The 18,893-nt window shown below is 46.1% G+C and overlaps 1 protein-coding gene across 1 annotated transcript in view; it reads right to left on the bottom strand.

The window, feature by feature from the left end:
* Positions 1–2,370: 2,370 nt before the first annotated feature.
* LOC126184393 (alkaline phosphatase-like) overlaps positions 2,371–18,893 on the bottom strand; it is a 1,034,434-nt gene continuing 1,017,911 nt past the window's right edge. Inside the window, exons 8-9 of the mRNA XM_049926777.1 lie at positions 2,492–2,915; positions 2,371–2,446 (exon numbers count right to left, since the gene is read on the bottom strand). Of these exons, the coding sequence (XP_049782734.1) occupies positions 2,371–2,446; positions 2,492–2,915 (500 nt within the window). The remainder of the gene's footprint in view (positions 2,447–2,491; positions 2,916–18,893) is intronic.

Below are 18,893 nucleotides of genomic sequence, written 5' to 3'. Positions count from 1 at the left end.
GGGAAGAATAGAAATTTGCGGCAGAACTTGATTAAAATAAGAGATCGGCTGATAGGATAGCTCCTGAGGCATCATGGAATCGTCAGCTTGACAATGGAGGAAGTGTACGGGTTAAAAATTTTGTAGGAAGACTGAGGCTTGAATAGAGCACGCAGATTCAAATGCATGTTGGTTGCAGTAGTCTGGCAGAGATGAAAAGGACTGCACAGGATGGACTTGTGAGGAGAGGTGCATCAGATTATTTTTCGGAATGAAGACCACAGTTCAAGGCAACATTTAAAGGAAGCAATACTTGCAGTTCTTCCTCATAATCTCTCTGTGCGTCAAGGAACGCATTTGCTTTGTAGGGTCTCTCCTTCCTTCCATCACTCCCGCTATTTCTAAGATGAATTAAAATCTTCAGTAGTCAAGTATGTGGAATGAGAGACAATACAATCTTAAAGAAAGTTAGACTCTAGGAAAACAACAAAGTATGTGATATAATTGGTTTCAGCCCCGATAAAAAGGAATCGTGTCTGTTTATGAAGCTCCGTTACGTTCAGTCTCTAATTGTGTATAATCGCATCCGTCTGCCTGAGCAAGGTGGGTTTTCATTCCGATGAGTGTAATCCCGAATTTACTAATCACTTTTAAAATGGGTAGTCTCAGTGAAGTTGCATGTATTTCAGATGCTGCGATCAGTTTTGTGTGAGTTATTCCAATTGTTTGCGTTGTTACAGCGACTTGAAGACAGATGGATGACAACACGACCATTTAGAAGCGAAAACTAGAGGCTGTATTGCATGGCAGCACGATATACTGACGTGGTCTCCTGATAACAGTCCACAAGAATAGTTTGTTATGAGTAGAAAACGTTATTAAATTCGGGATAAGAATTTTACTTTTAAGTTATTTGTTTTTAATACTTGCAATATATGTACGAATGTATTTTTACAAATTATGCTCCCAACCGGTGTTGCATCCGTATGAAGTTTCTCATTTGATCAAAATAGAAACAGGATGGCCTGTGATTGTCTTGTCTAACACTTGTCTGTTAAGTAGCTCAGGAATACGTGTAGTACTTACGATATTTTCCCAGTTTGCACGAGAACTTGTATGCAATCTAACGAACAGCGCTTTAAGAGGGAAGCAATGCAAAGGTACAGAGGCGTGCCAGAGAACGGAAAAGTGACTCTGGAAAGGGTCCCACCATAATAAACTTCAGAGGCATTTCAAATGTCTTGGACACATCACAAAAATTGTAGAACATATACAATGTCGTGCTTTTCGTTTACACATATGATCTGTCTGTTTATAACAAACTCTTGTTACGAAAACTGGGTTTCAATCTGATAAATTGAGGAGTGCATTTATGGCGTAGTACCACACAGTACAAGATGATAAAATCAGTCCCTTCCTCCCCCCCCCCCCCCCCCCATATATACATATTTCAGGTCAACAGAGCACTGTATACAGTTCTCTGTTCTTTCCTTTTTCTGAGTAGTGTTCGATGCGCTGTCTGCTGTAAGGAGACTTGAGTTTAGTTTGATGTTGTTTGCGTTTATAGTCCACATAACGTCGCAAGGCGGTCCACTTTTGAACAGTTCCGTGCCTCTCCCCTCTATTAATCCCGGCAGGCAATGCGATACGGTCTACGTCCGGCCGTCATGCCGCGAGTCACACTGCATGACGATAAATGCTCGCCTCAAGACTGAGACGTAGCTATACTGCAATCTTATTCGTCGTTGTCCTCGTCAGCACTCGGTAAGACCTCTATCTGTCTCCCCGCGTAAGCAGTCGCACCCCCTCCGCGCTTCCTGTCGCTGTCTCTCTTTGCAGAGCGCGCCTTCCGACGTGACGCGCACTATAGCGGTACACCTGTGATCCACAGTTTGTAATATCGAGCTTAACATGCGTAACACGTACCTTCTTCTCGACAGCGTAATATTGATAGTTTAGCTCGAGGGCGCACATTGTGAAAGTTTGTAAATTGTGATCCAAGCAGAACATATGAAAGTCTGTGAAACAGTCGTAAAACCCGCAAAATACTCGGAACGAAAGGAAAAGTCCGATGACTCTAGAGGTGGAAAGTGTTTTCTAATAAAAATAATCCGGTGTGTTCCATTCGGCAGCCAACAAATTGCCTGTCTCGCACGCAAATAAGGTAGCATTAAACTCGCGCGAGATAGCCGTCCCTGTAAAATTAATCGAAGGAACGCGCGTCGTCGCTAGCGGGGCGCGGTAATTAACAGGAAGTACGATTCGATTATGACGTTAATTCCAGTAAGAGCATTCGCGACGAATGTGAGCGAGGAAACGGCGTTTCCGGTGGGGAACGAGAAGAGGCGGCACGACTCAGTTGCCACCGGGCAGCGGTGGCTGTGGCGCTACTCAGAGGCGCGCCCTGGCGGCGGCGGCCAGCCACAGCAGCGCGGGCGCGGCCAGCGCCCGGTGCAAGCTGGGCCCGCTGCCCGAGGCGGGGCCGGCGCCGTGTCCGTGGCCGGGCCCCGACGCGTCCGCCTGCACGCTGCTCGCCAGGAAGACGACGCTGGCGCCGGCGCGGTCGCGCTCCCGCTCGCGGTCGCAGGCGCCGGCCGGGCCGTCCGCGTCGTGCGCGCCGCCGCCGCCCCCGCTGGCGTTGGTGCAGCGCGACGCGTAGCGGCCCAGGCAGGCGGCCCAGGCGACGGCGTGCGGCACGTACGTCTGGTCGACGCTGCCCGCGAAGAGGCGCGTGGCGAGCGGGCCCGCCGCGTACACGGGCACGTCCTCCCCCGCGTGCGTCGCCCACTGGCGCGGCACGGCCGAGCTGTGCACGGCGTTGCGGTCGCCGCTGCTGTTGGCCGGCGCCAGGCGCGGCGACGCGTACCCCGGCCCGTTGCCGTACAGCAGCACCGAGTACTCCAGCGAGTCCACGTCGGACACCTTGCCGTCCACACCTACACCCACACAAACACTCTGCATACTAAAATGTTTTCGATGGTGCTGAGGTCATAATGTACACTACTGGCCATTAAAATTGCTACACCGAGAAGAAGTGCAGATGATGAACGGGTATTCATTGGACAAATATACAGGGTGTTTCAAAAATGACCGGTATATTTGAAACGGCAATAAAAACTAAACGAGCAGCGATAGAAATACACCGTTTGTTGCAATATGCTTGGGACAACAGTACATTTTCAGGCGGACAAACTTTCGAAATTACAGTAGTTAGAATTTTCAACAACAGATGGCGCTGCAAGTGATGTGAAAGATATAGAAGACAACGCAGTCTGTGGGTGCGCCATTCTGTACGTCGTATTCCTGCTGTAAGCGTGTGCTGTTCACAACCTGCAAGTGTGCTGTAGACAACATGGTTTATTCCTTAGAACAGAGGATTTTTCTGGTGTTGGAATTCCACCGCCTAGAACACAGTGTTGTTGCAACAAGACGAAGTTTTCAACGGAGGTTTAATGTAACCAAAGGACCGAAAAGCGATACAATAAAGGATCTGTTTGAAAAATTTCAACGGACTGGGAACGTGACGGATGAACGTGCTGGAAAGGTAGGGCGACTGCGTACGGCAACCACAGAGGGCAACGCGCAGCTAGTGCAGCTGGTGATCCAACAGCGGCCTCGGGTTTCCGTTCGCCGTGTTGCAGCTGCGGTCCAAATGACGCCAACGTCCACGTATCGTCTCATGCGCCAGAGTTTACACCTCTATCCATACAAAATTCAAACGCGGCAACCCCTCAGCGCCGCTACCATTGCTGCACGAGAGACATTCGCTAACGATATAGTGCACAGGATTGATGACGGCGATATGCATGTGGGCAGCATTTGGTTTACTGACGAAGCTTATTTCTACCTGGACGGCTTCGTCAATAAACAGAACTGGCGCATATGGGGAACCGAAAAGCCCCATGTTGCAGTCCCATCGTCCCTGCATCCTCAAAAAGTACTGGTCTGGGCCGCCATTTCTTCCAAAGGAATCATTGGCCCATTTTTCAGATCCGAAACGATTACTGCATCACGCTATCTGGACATTCTTCGTGAATTTGTGGCGGTACAAACTGCCTTAGACGACACTGCGAACACCTCGTGGTTTATGCAAGATGGTGCCCGGACACATCGCACGGCCGACGTCTTTAATTTCCTGAATGAATATTTCGATGATCGTGTGATTGCTTTGGGCTATCCGAAACATACAGGAGGCGGCGTGGATTGGCCTCCCTATTCGCCAGACACGAACCCCTGTGACTTCTTTCTGTGGGGACACTTGAAAGACCAGGTGTACCGCCAGAATCCAGAAACAATTGAACAGCTGAAGCAGTACATCTCATCTGCATGTGAAGCCATTCCGCCAGACACGTTGTCAAAGGTTTCGGGTAATTTCATTCAGAGACTACGCCATATTATTGCTACGCATGGTGGATATGTGGAAAATATCGTACTATAGAGTTTCCCAGACCGCAGCGCCATCTGTTGTTGAAAATTGTAACTACTGTAATTTCGAAAGTTTGTCTGCCTGAAAATGTACTGTTGTCCCAAGCATATTGCAACAAACGGTGTATTTCTATCGCTGCTCGTTTAGTTTTTATTGCCGTTTCAAATATACCAGTCATTTTTGAAACACCCTGTATTATACTACAACTGACATATGATTACATTTTCACGCAATTTAAGTGCATAGATCGAGAGAAATCAGTATCCAGAACAACCACCTCTGGCGGTAAGAACGGCCTTGATGCGCCTGGGCATTGAGTCAAACAGATCTTGGATGGCGTGTACAGGTACAACTGCACATGCAGCTTCAACACGATACCACAGTTCATCAAGAGAAGTGACTGGCGTATTGTGACGAGCCAGTTGTTCGGCCACCATTGACCAGACGTTTTCAGTTGGTGAGAGATCTAGAGAGCGTGCTGGCCAGGGCAGCAGTCGAACATTTTCTGTATCCAGAAAGGCCCGTACAGGACCTGCAACATGCAATCGTGCATTATCCTGCTGAAATGTAGCGTTTCGCAGGGATCCCATGAAGGGTAGAGCCACGGGTCGTAACGCATCTGAAATGTAACGTCCATTGTTCAACGTCCGAACAAGAGGTGATCGAGACGTGTAACCAATGGCACCCCATACCATCACGCCGGGTGATACACCAGTATGGCGATGACGAATACACGCTTCCAGTGTGCGTTCACTGCGATGTCGTCAAACACGGATACGACCATAATGATGCTGTAAAAAGAACCTGGATTCATCCGAAAAAATGACGTTTTGCCATTCTTGCACCCAGGTTCGCCGTTGAGTACACCATCGCTGGCGCTCCTGTCTGTGATGCAGCGTCAAGGGTAACCGCAGAAATGGTCTCCGAGCTGATAGTCCGTGCTGCTGTAAACGTCGTCGAACTGTTCGTGCAGATGGTTGTTGTCTTACAAACGTCCCCATCTGTTGACTCAGGGATCGAGACGTGGCTGCACGATCCGTTACAGCCATGTGGATAAGATGCCCGTCATCTCGACTGCTAGTGATACGAGGCCGTTGGGATCCATCACGGCGTTCCGTATTACCCTCCTGAACCCACCGATTCCATATTCTGCTAACAGTCATTGGATCTCGACCAACGCGAGCAGCAATGTCGCGATACGATAAACCGCAATCGCGATAGGCTACAATCCGACCTTTATCAAAGTCGGAAACGTGATGGTACACATTTCTCCTCCTTACACGAGGCATCACAACAACGTTTCACCAGACAACGCCGGTCAACTGCTGTTTGTGTATGAGAAATCGGTTGGAAACTTTCCTCGTGTCAGCGCTTTCTAGGTGTCGCCACCGGCGCCAACCTTGTGTCAATGTTCTGAAAAGCTAATCATTTGAATATCACAGCATCTTCTTCCTGTCGCTTAAATTTCGCGTCTGTAGCCCGTCATCTTCGTGATGTAGCAATTTTAATGGCCAGTAGTGTATTTTTTGAAAGAGTACACTGTCATTTGAGTGTATATTTCTGTAAATGTCATGCGTCACGTCTGAATTTCGGCTTTCACGCCATTACCTAGTACAATTATTTCAGACCATTAACTAATTTTGCTGCGTGCTGTGCAGGACGACAAACACACAGTTCAACACATTTGCTTAACATGGTATAAATGGTACAAAATTAACCATTGTCCGAATTTTCGTAGTCAAACGAAGAGTGGGAAATTCAAAATGGGATATAAAAAATTGCTTGAAAGTAAACAGAATAATAGAAGGAAAATTAGTTACTGATTTGATGGAAAAATGAAAGACACTGTAAGGCAACAAAAACGACGCACCACGAAGGAATTACCCGAACAGGACGCAAATCGCTAGATTTGACGTACAAGTGCAGAAAAACAAATGAGTAAAATTTCAGAAAATTGGGCCGGCCGTTGTGGCCGAGCGGTTCTAGGCACTTCAGTATGGAACCCCGCGACCGCTACTGTCGCAGGTTCGAATCCTGCCTCGGGCATGGATGTGTGTGATGTCCTTAGGTTAGTTAGGTGTAAGTAGTTCTAAGTGCTAGGGGGCTGATGACCTCAGATGTTAAGTTCCATAGTGCCCAGAGCCATTTGAACCATTTTTTTTTCAGAAAATTGGATGGTTTATTCAAGGGGAAGTGCGTCACTAGTTGAGCAAGTCAATATCCCTTTGATCCACGTCTGGCCCTTAAGCAAGTGTGATGTACTTAGGTTAGTTAGGTTTAAGTAGTTCTACGTTCTAGGGGACTGATGACCGTGGATGTTAAGTCCCATAGTGCTCAGAGTCTTATGCAAGTAGTTACTAGGATTGGCATCGATTGACAGGGCTATTGGATGTTCTCCTGAGGGATAAGGAGCAAAATTCTGTATAACTGACGTGTTACATCGTCAAGATCCCGAACTCGTTGGGGGGCTCTTCCTATAATGCTCCAAAAATTCTCATTTGTAGAGAGATCTGGCGACCTTGCTGGCGAAGATAGGATTTGGCAAGCACAAAGAGAAGCAGCAGAAGCTCTCGCCGTGAGCGGGCGGGCCGTATCTTGCTGAAATCTATGCGCTGGATGGCTTGCCATGAAGTGGAACAAAACGGGACACAGAGTATCGTCGACGTATTGCTGTGTTGTAAGTCTGTCACGGATAACAACGAAAGGGGCTCTGCTATAAAATGAAATGGCTTAACTCCCGGTTGTCGGGCCGTACGGCTGGCGACAGTCAGGATGATATACCGCAACTTTCCGGGCCGTCTCTAGACACGTTTCCGCTGGTCACAGGGGCGTGGAATTTCATTGACTGGAGTAGAATTGTCTTCAATGACGAGTCCCGCTTCGAGCTGAGCCCCGATGGCCAGCGAAAACGTGTCTGCAGATGAGCCAGACAGCGGTGGGATAACAGCCTGTCACCTGCCAAACGGCTCGACAACCAGTAGTGATTGTGTGGGATGCCATTTTATTTCATAGCGGGATTCCTGTAGTTGTCATCCGCGGCACCCCTTACACCACAGCGGTACGTCGACGATATTCTACGCCCTGTTTTGTTGCCCTTCATGCCAGCCCTTGCTGAGCTTACATTTCAGCAAAATAATGTCGGCCAGCACACGGCGAGAGTTTGTACTGCCTTTCTGCACGCTCGTCAAACTCTACCTCGGACAGCAAGGTCCCCGAATGTCTCTCCAGATGAGACTTTTTGGAGCCCTCCAACCATCTCGGGATCTTGACGATGTAACACGTTGGTTACACATAATTTTGCACGATATCCCCCAGGAGAACATCGGACAACCCTGTCAATCGATGCCAAGCCTAGTAACTGCTTGCATAAGGGCTGGAGGTAGACAAACGCGTTACTGTCTTGATTACCTTACTCAATTTCTGAAGCTCTTTTTCTTGAATAAATCATCCAGTTTTTCAGAAATTGTAATCGTTTGTTTGTCTGTGCATGTTCGTCAAATGTACCGATTTGTGTCCCATTCGGATAATTCCTTCGTGGTGCGTCGTTTTTGTTGTCTTAGAGTGCCTTTCATTTTTCCATCGAATCAGTAATTAAATTTTTCTTGTATTACTCCCCTTACTTTCAAGCAATTAAACTTTTTTTTGATGTCCAATTTTTGCATTTCTCACTTTTTGTCTGACTATGAAAATTTGGACAAAAATCCACTTTTTATTTCGTCTTTTGCGACTGTAATGAAAGTCTAAGTTAGACTTTTATCACAGACACAAATGACGGAATATCACCTATATTAAATTAACATCACTACGGAAAAAGGAGGCCTAAAAACAAAAAAAGACAAATTGTATCTATTTGTTTTACTTCATACTGTATCTTGTTTTCGCTCCACTCAAAGATTTCACTAATTAAGCTTATCTCTTATCGATGTTCTAGAACACTGACGGACGAGGACCATCGAGCATTGTGCAGAGTGGTTGTAAAATATCGCTTGAAATCAGCGGAAAGACTCATTCGTAACTTCGAAAGTGCTACCAGCAGTCCAGTTAGCACAATGACTTGCGTAGGGGGTTAAAAAGAATGGAGTACAATGGTCGAGCAGCTCCTCATAAGCCACGCATTTCTGTATTCGGTGCTAAGCAAAGCTTGAGGTGGTGTAAAAACTGACACCAGTGTACAGTGGATGACTGGGAACGAGTGATTTGCAGTGATCAATCGCCATATACCGGAAGAGTCTGGATTGTCGAATGTATGGAGAATGTTACCTACGGTCATGTGTAGTGCCAGCAGTAAAGATTGAAGAAAGTATAGGAGTGTTTCTCATGTTTAGGTAATGGTCCTCTGATTTCACTTAAGCAAATGTTAAGTGGAGAAGCATATTAACACATTTTCAGCATTTTGTACTGTGTGTATTAGACTATTAGTTCGGAGATAATGATTGGTTGTATTAGCATGACAATGTACCCTTTCATGAAGCAGTACCAGTGTGGGAATGATTTGAGGACATAAGCATTGCTGGAATGAACTAGCCTGCCCAGGGTATTGACCTGATCCCAATGGAACAACTCTGGGATGGGTTAGAACGACCAGACCCCAATGCTCAATCACTGACTTTTCTCGCTTCGGGTCTTGAAGAAGAATGGGCTGCCATTGCTCCACACATATTCAGGCACCTCACAGAAAGTGTCCCCAGAAAAATTCAAACCGTCGTAAAGGTGAAGGTTGGACGTAACCCATATTAACGTCCTCTAATAGGTGTACAGATGCATTTGACCAGTTAATGTAGCTTTTATTCAACCTGGAGTGTATTGGTTGGCCTCTCTGTAATCTGTATAAAGTGTGTTGTGGTCGGAACCCACTAGAAGGGCTATATGTTTACTGAAATCCCAATTAAGGCATGTGTTTTCCAGCAACTGTTGTAAATAAACTTGCGATAATGCCTAGCAGGAAGTAAGACTTTTTAGAGTGCCGTTACTTGGAGAAGAAAATGAGTCATGGGGCTACTTGTGTTCTGCTCCTGAGACTGACTAGTTCAAAGATCTGAATACAAAAATAACTTTGTGAACCTGCTGAGGGGCTCGTGAAATCGCGAAGACAGCTTGCATCAATCACTACTGGAGAAGGTGAGTCGTGTGCCGTCTGGGATGGAAGCGATGTTTTGAAGTATTTAACTTTTCTCAAATCAGGAATTAATACTCCTTCAACATCAACAAAGTTGCTTTCTTAATACGGATAACCTACAAGAATTCTAATATGCATTCCATTACGCAGGCATGGAATTATGATTATACAGTGATCGGATTTTTAGGACACGGTCGAGATTTAGTGATTGTGCACAAGTTCAGCTGGAAGAAGCCTCATAGTTTCAGAGTGTGGAATCATCAGCTACCTGGAGTTTCCGATTAATGAAAGAGGTGGGTGTGGCGAGGTCTAATTGTTTCTAATCGAAACTTTTGACTGTCTTTGAACTGTTATTCACTTATGTCTTTGTGGGAGATTATCGCCGAAAGTTGTCGGAATTGACTATTAGCGGCGTACATTACGCAGTGCGAATGCTGGATTCGGAATGTTGCTAAATGTGGCTGCTTAGCTACAGGGCATTAATAATTGGTTTTAGAGCAGTGACAGGTTCCACCCTGTCTCGAGGATCTGTTGACTGACAGAGATCGGCGACAGTTGAAGAGGGTCGTAATGTGTAATAGACAGACATCTATCCAGACCATCATACAGGAATTCCAAACTGCATCAGGATCCACTCAATGTACTATGACAGTTAGGCGGGACGTGAGAAAACTTGCTCATAAGCCATACATCACGCCGGTAAATGCCAAACGACGCATCGCTTGGTGTAAGGAGCGTAAACATTGGACGATTGAACAGTGGGAAAACGTTGTGTGGAGTGACGAATCGCGGTACACAATGTGGCGATCCGATGGCAGGGTGTGGGTATGGTGAATGCCCGGTGAAAGTCATCTGTCAGCATGTGTAGTGCCAACAGTAAAATTCGGAGGCGGTGGTGTTATTGTGTGGTCGTGTTTTTCATGGAGGGGTCTTGCACCCCTTGTTGTTTTGTGTGGCTCTATCACAGCACAGGCCTACGTTGATGTTTTAAGCACCTTCTTGCTTCCCACTGTTGAAACACAATCCGGGGATGGTGATTGCATCTATCAACACGATCGAGCACACCTGCTCATAATCTTATTATGTATGGCGTGTTTCGGAGTGGTTACACGACAATAACATCCCTGTAATAGACTGGCCTGCACAGAGTCCTGACCTGAATCCTATAGAACACCTTTGTGAAGTTTTGGAACGCCGAATTGGTGCGAGGGCTCACCGACATACATCGATACCTCTCCGTGAAGAATGGGCAGCCATTCCCCAAGAAACCTTCCAGCACCTGACTGAACGTATGCCTCCGAGAGTGAAAGCTATCGTCAAAGCTAAGGGTGGGCCAATACCATATTGATTTCCAGCATTACCGATGGAGGGTGCCACGAACTTCAAGTCATTTTCAGCCAGGTGTCCGGATATTTTTGATCACATAGTGTATTCGACCTTGATGTCCTACCTACCTCTTTCCACAATGACGCCTACTTCGCATTTAACCATTTCCACACAAGAGTGAATGCCATCGCCAGCTACCCCCTACCGTAATGGACAAATAAGCATTTAAATTAGTTTTCGTTAGTTCCACAACATTGATAATTCGTAGAAGTGACATGTTGTAAAACCTGAAGCTGTTGTATAATTTATTTATAATTCTACGACTGATTTCGGTCAGAGACCATTTTCCAGTGCGAATTGTTGTTAATAGCAGGTTTTACACATGTATCATTAAAAATGTCAAAATATTATTTGCAAATATATTTTGTCATTGTTTCTCTCGATATTAAGCCTGTAACTAAGTCGTAAATGCACTTTTCCTTCTATAACCTACACCGTGCAACAGCTCTTTTCTTATTGCACAAAACAGAATAACTAATGATAATGTAAAGAACCGTCTAGTTTGGGCATAAACTGTTCGATATAGTCCTCAAACGTAGTTGCATATGCCACTGCAAATATCCTGCTCAGCATTTCTTTCCACTACTGGTTCCTCATCGATCTACTACTTCGTCAATTATATTATCGCTACCTACTTCAGAGATGGATAGGCACTGCGACTGCTGTGTACAGATGCGAGCTGAGTTGGTGACTCTTCGCTCACAGCTCCAGGCAGTCTTGGCTTCAGTCACCCCGCTTGAGGCTGCTGCCAAGGGGTATCACTGTGGGGGAGCACGACCCACGTGTCCCCCAATCGATCCACAGCTGTGGCTGCCCCGGGTACTGCCTGCACTGAGGTTGACCCCTCACCCATGGTCGAGTGGGAGATCATTCCAAAGTCTGGCAGGCAGTGAAAGACTTTCCGTGGGGCTGATTGTAGGGCGTCCCTGGTTCGTTTGACGAACAGATTTCGGGCGTTATATGTGGCTGATGAAGTCTCTGAGCCGGAAGCAGTCGTCCACCCTGTTCCAAAGGAAGCTTCTCGGCTCGCAAGGTCTGGGCATTCACAGAGGGTGGGTTTGCTGGTAGTTGGGAGCTCCAACATTAGGCGCGTAATGGGGCCCCTTAGGAACATGGCTGCCAAGGAGGGGAAGGAAGCCAGTGTGCTCTCCGTGTGTATACTGGAAGGAGTCATTCTGGGTGTGAAAAGTGTGTTTCCGGATGCCATGAAGAGTACAGAGTGCAGCCAGCTGCAGGTGGTGGCCCATGTCGGTACCAATGAAAGTATCGCTTTGGATCGGAGCAGATTCTCTCTGGTTTCGGGCGGCTAGCGGAAAAGGTAGAGACTGCCAGTCTTGCTTCTGAGATTAAAGCGGAGCTCACCATCTGCAGCATCGTCAACAGAACCGACTGTGGTCCTGGCTGCAGATTCCTTGACTTGTGACATCGGATGGTGGGTTTCTGGGTTCCGCTTAATAGGTCAGGAGTCCACTACACGAGTAGCAGGGGCTGCGTGGTAGGGACTGGACGGTTTTTTAGGTTAGAGGGTCTCAGGGAACCACAGAAGGGACGTCCCTCTAAAAGTGGGCAGGTAAAACACAGTAAGGTAGTTGTAGAAACGATTGGTATTGTAGTTGTAAATTGTCGTAGCTGTGTTGGGAAAGAAACAGAACTCCAAGCCCTAATAGAAAGCACTGAAGCTCAAATAGTTGTAGGTACAGAGAGCTGGCTAAATCCAGAAATAAGTTCAGCCGAAATTTTCTCAAACGATCTAACAGTGCTCAGAAAGGATGGATTAAATACAGTTGGTGGTGGAGTATTTATTACTGTGAGAGGTAGTTTCCCTTGTAGCGAAATTGAAGTAGATAGTTCTTGTGAAATAGTATGGTAGAGGTTATACCTGACAATCGGACTAAACTATTAATTGGATCGTTTTACCGACCCCCCGCTCAAAAGATATAGTTGCTGAACAGTTCAAAGAAAACTTGAGTCTCATTTCAAATAAGTACCTTGCTCATACAATTATAGTCGATGGTGACTTTAATCTACCCACGATATTCTGGAAAAATTATACGTTTAAAGCTGGTGGCAGGCATAAAACGTCATCCTAAATTGTACTGAATGCTTTCTCAGGAAATTATTTTGAACAATCAGTTCGTGAGCCCACTCGAAGCATAAATGGTTGCGAAAGCACACTTGACCTTTTAGCAACAAATAATCCTGGACAAATAGTGAGTATTATGACGAATACAGGGATTAGCGACCACAAGGCAGTTGCTGCTAGGCTGAATACCGTAACACCTACTACCATCAAAAAGAAACGCAAAGTATATCTATTTAAAAAAAGGTGATAAAAATGCTCTTAACGCCTTTTTAAGAGACATTCTTCACTCCTTCCGATCTGATCACATAAGTGTAGAAAAGTTGTGGAATGTTTTCAAAGAGATAGTATCAACAGCAAATGAGAGATATTTACCACATAAATTAATAAGTGATCGTACTGGCCCCCATGGTACACGAAACGGGTCAGATCGTTGTTGCAGAAGCAACGAAAAAGCATGCCAAATATAAAAGAACGCAAAATCCCCAAGATTGGCAAAGTCTTACACAAGTTCGAAATATGGCGCGTACTTCAATGCGAAATGCTTTTAATAATTTCACAACGAAATTCTGTCTCTAAATTTGGCAGAAAACCCAAAGAGATTCTGGTCATACATGAAGCACACCAGTGGCAAGACGCAATATATACCTTCACTGCGCGATAACAACGATGAAGTCACTGATGACAGTGCCACTAAAGCACAGTTATTAAACACGGTTTTCCGAAACTCCTTCACCAAATAAGACGAAGTAAATGTTCCTGAATTCCAGTGAAGAACAACTGCCAAGATGAGAAAGACCAAAATAGATATCCTCGGAGTAACGAAGCAGCTTAAATCACATAATAAAGGCAAGGCCTCCTGTCCAGATTGTGTACCAGTCAGGTTCCTCTCAGAATATGCTGATAAAATAGCTCCATATTTAGCAATTATATACAACCACTCGCTCACAGAAAGATCCATACCTAAAGACGGGAAAATTGCTCAAGTCACACCAGTACCCAAAAAGGGAAGTAGTAGTAATCCGCTGAATTACAGGCCTATATCACTAACGTCGATTTGCAGTAGGGTTTTGGAACATATACTGTATTCGAACATTATGAAGTACCTCGAAGAAAACGATTTATTGACACATAGTCAGCACGGAATCAGAAAATATCGTTCTTCCGGAACACAACTAGCTCTTTATACTCATGAAGTAATAAGTGCTATCGACAGGGGATGTCAAATTGACACCATATTTTTAGATTTCCAGAAGGCTTTCGACACCGTTCCTCACAAGCGTCTTCTAACCAAACTGCGTGTCTGCGGAGTACCGCCTCAGTTGTGCCACTGGATTCGTGATTTCCTGTCAGGAAGGTCTCAGCTCGTAGTAACAGACGGAAATTCATCGAGTAAAACAGAACTAATATCCGGCGTTCCCCAAGGAAGTGTTATAGTCCCTCTGTTGTTCCTGATCTATATTAACGACATAGAGGACAATATGAGTAGCCGTATTATATTGTTTGCAGATGATGCTGTCATTTACCGTCTTGTAAAGTCATCAGATGATCAAAACGACTTGCAAAACGATTTAGATAAGATATCTGTATGGCGCGAAAAGTGCCAATTGTTCCTGAATAAGGAAAAGTGTGAATTTATTCACATGAGTACTAAAAGAAATCCGCTAAATTTCGATTACCCGATAAGTCCCACAAATCTGAAGGCCGTAAATTCAACTAAATACTTAGGGATTACAATTACAAATAACCTAAATTAGAACGTTCACATAGATAATATTGTGGGTAGAGCAAACCAAAGACTGCGATTCATTGGCAGAGCACTTAGAAGGTGCAACAGGTCTATTAAAGAGACTGCTTACACCACGCTTGTCCGCCATATTCTGGAGTATTGCTGTGCGGTGTGGGTTCCACATCAGGTAAGACTGACGGATGACATCGAAGAAGTACAAAGAAGGGCAGCTCGTTTTGTATTATCGCGAAATAGGGGAAATAGTGTCACAAACGTGATACGTAAAATGGAGTGGCAATCATTAGAACAAAGGCGTTTTTCGTTGCGACGGGATCTTCTCACGAAATTTCAATGACCAGTTTTCTCCTCCGATTGCAAAAAAAATTCTGTTGGCACCCACCTACATAGGGAGAAATGATCATCGCGATAAAATAAGAGAAATCAGGGCTCGCACAGAAAAATTTAAGTACTCGTTTTTCCCGCGTGCCGTTCGAGAGTGGAACAGTAGAGACACAGCTTAAAGGTGGTTGATTGAACCCTCTGCCAGGCACTTTCTTGTGAATAGCAGAGTAATCACGTAGATGTAGATGTCCTTTGATGCAGAGCGGAGTGGAGGGTCTGAATCAGAGGCTCAGGCGGTTCAATGATAGTGTAGGCTGCAGATTCGTTGACTTGCGCCATCGGGTGGTGGGTTTCCGGGCTCCGCTTAATAGGTCAGGAGTCCACTACACACAGGAAGCGGCTATTCGGGTAGCGGGGGCTGTGTGGACGGGACTGGGTGGTTTTTTAGGTTAGAGGGTCTCAGGAAACCTCAGAAAGGGCGCCCGTCTCAAAGCGGGCAGGTAAAAGACAGTAAGGTAGTTATAGAAACGATCGGTATTGTAGTTGTAAATCGTCGTAGCTGTGTTGGGAAAGAATCAGAGCTCCAAGCCCTAACAGATAGCACTGAAGCTCAAATACACTCCTGGAAATTGAAATAAGAACACCACGAATTCATTGTCCCAGGAAGGGGAAACTTTATTGACACATTCCTGGGGTCAGATACATCACATGATCACACTGACAGAACCACAGGCACATAGACACAGGCAACAGAGCATGCACAATGTCGGCACTAGTACAGTGTATATCCACCTTTCGCAGCAATGCAGGCTGCTATTCTCCCATGGAGACGATCGTAGAGATGCTGGATGTAGTCCTGTGGAACGGCTTGCCATGCCATTTCCACCTGGCGCCTCAATTGGACCAGCGATCGTGCTGGACGTGCAGACCGCGTGAGACGACGCTTCATCCGGTCCCAAACATGCTCAATGGGGGACAGATCCGGAGATCTTGCTGGCCAGGGTAGTTGACTTGCACATTCTAGAGCACGTTGGGTGGCACGGGATACATGCGGACGTGCATTGTCCTGTTGGAACAGCAAGCTCCCTTGCCGGGCTAGGAATGGTAGAACGATAGGTTCGATGACGGTTTGGATGTACCGTGCACTATTCAGTGTCCCCTCGACGATCACCAGTGGTGTACGGCCAGTGTAGGAGATCGCTCCCCACACCATGATGCCGGGTGTTGGCCCTGTGTGCCTCGGTCGTATGCAGTCCTGATTGTGGCGCTCACCTGCACGGCGCCAAACACGCATACGACCATCATTGGCACCAAGGCAGAAGCGACTCTCATCGCTGAAGACGACACGTCTCCATTCGTCCCTCCATTCACGCCTGTCGCGACACCACTGGAGGCGGGCTGCACGATGTTGGGGCGTGAGCGGAAGACGGCCTAACGGTGTGCGGGACCGTAGCCCAGCTTCATGGAGACGGTTGCGAATGGTCCTCGCCGATACCCCAGGAGCAACAGTGTCCCTAATTTGCTGGGAAGTGGCGGTGCGGTCCCCTACGGCACTGCGTAGGATCCTACGGTCTTGGCGTGCATCCGTGCGTCGCTGCGGTCCGGTCCCAGGTCGACGGGCACGTGCACCTTCCGCCGACCACTGGCGACAACATCGATGTACTGTGGAGACCTCACGCCCCACGTGTTGAGCAATTCGGCGGTACGTCCACCCGGCCTCCCGCATGCCCACTATACGCCCTCGCTCAAAGTCCGTCAACTGCACATACGGTTCACGTCCACGCGGTCGCGGCATGCTACCAGTGTTAAAGACTGCGATGGAGCTCCGTATGCCACGGCAAACTGGCTGACACTGACGGCGGCGGTGCACAAATGCTGCGCAGCTAGCGCCATTCGACGGCCAACACCGCGGTTCCTGGTGTGTCCGCTGTGCCGTGCGTGTGATCATTGCTTGTACAGCCCTCTCGCAGTGTCCGGAGCAAGTATGGTGGGTCTGACACACCGGTGTCAATGTGTTCTTTTTTCCATTTCCAGGAGTGTAGTTATACGTGCAGGAAGATAGCTAAATCCGGATATAAGTTCAGCCAAATTGTTTTCAAACGATCTAACAGTGTTCAGAAAGGATGGATTAAATACAGTTGGTGGTGGAGTATTTATTGCTGTCAGAAGTAGTTTGCCTTGTAGTGAAATTGAAGTAGATAGTTCTTGTGAAATAGTATGGGTAGAGGTTATACTTGACAATCGGACTAAACTATTAATTGGATCGTTTTACCCACCCCCTGCTCAGAAGATACAGCTGTTGAACAGTTCAAAGAAAACTTGAGTCTCATTTCAAATAAGTACCCCGCTCATACAATTATAGTCGGTGGTGACTTCAATCTACCCTTGATATGCTGGAAAAATTATAAGTTTAAAGACGGCGGCAGGCATAAAACGTAATGCGAAATTGTACTGAATGCTTTCTCAGAAAATTGTTTTGAACAATTAGTTCATGAGCCTGCTCGAAGCGTAAATGGTTGCGAAAGCATACTTGACGGCTTAGCAACAAATAATTCTGGACACGTAGGGAGGATCATGACGAATACAGGGATTAGCGACCACAAGGCAGTTGTTGCTAGGCTGAATACCGCAACACCCACAACCATCGAAAAGAAACGCAAAGTACATGTATTTAAAAAAGCTGATAAAAATGCTCTTAACGACTTTTTAAGAGACAGTCTCCATTCCTTTCGATCTGATCATGTAAATGTAGAAAAGGTGTGAAATGGTTTCAAAGAGATAGAATCGACGGCAATTGAGAGATATATACTACATAAATTAATAAGTGATGGGACTGATCCCTCATGGTGCACAAAACGGGTCAGATCACTGTTGCACAAGTAACGAAAAAAGCATGCCAAATTTAAAAGAACGCAAAATCCCCAAGATTGGTAAAGTTTTACAGAAGTTCAAAGTATAGCACTAGCTTCAATGCGAAATGCTTTTAATAATTTCCAGAACGAAACTCTGCCTCGGAATCTGACAGAACACCCATAGAGATTCTGGTCACCTATAAAGCACACCGCTGGCAAGACGCAATTAATACCTGCACTGCGCGATAACAACGATAAAGTCATTGATGACAGTGCCACCAAAGCAGAGTTGTTAAACACGGTTTTCCGAAACTCCTTCACCAAAGAAGACGAAGTAAATATTCCCGAATACCAACCAAGAACAATTCCAAAAATGAGAAACATAGAAGTAGATATCCTTGACGGCCGCTGTGGCAGAGCGGTTCTAGGCGCTTCAGTAGGGAACCGCGCTGCTGCTACGGTCGCAGGTTCGAATCCTGACTCGGGCATGGATGTGTGTGATGTCCTTAGGTTAGTTAGGTTTTTAGTAGTTCTAAGTCTAGGGTACTGATGACCTCAGATGTTAAGTCCTGTGCGCCAATGGAATATCGCCTCAGTTGGGTGACTCCATTCTTGATTCCCTGTCAGAAAGGTCACAGTTCGTAGTAATAGACGAAAAGTCATCGAGTAAAACAGAAGTAATACCACCGTTCCCCAAGGAAGCGTTATAGGCCCTCCGTTGTTCCTGAGCTATATTAATGACATTGGAGACAATCTGAGTAGCCCTCTTAGATTATTTGCAGATAATGCTGTCATTTACCGTCTTGTAAAGTCAACAGATGGCCAAAATGAATTGCAAAATGACTTAGATATCTGTGTGTTCCGAAAAGTGGCAATTGACCCTGAATAAAGAAAAGTGTGAAGTTATTCACATGAGTACAAAAAGAAATTCGCTAAATTTCGATTAAGCGATAAGTCACACAAATCTGAAGGCTGTAATTTCA

This window comes from Schistocerca cancellata, chromosome 4 (genome assembly GCF_023864275.1).
Source record: "Schistocerca cancellata isolate TAMUIC-IGC-003103 chromosome 4, iqSchCanc2.1, whole genome shotgun sequence".
Lineage (NCBI taxonomy): Eukaryota > Metazoa > Arthropoda > Insecta > Orthoptera > Acrididae > Schistocerca > Schistocerca cancellata.
The sequence above is the reverse complement of the archived record's forward strand: the minus strand, read 5'-3'. Positions and strand labels throughout refer to the sequence as shown.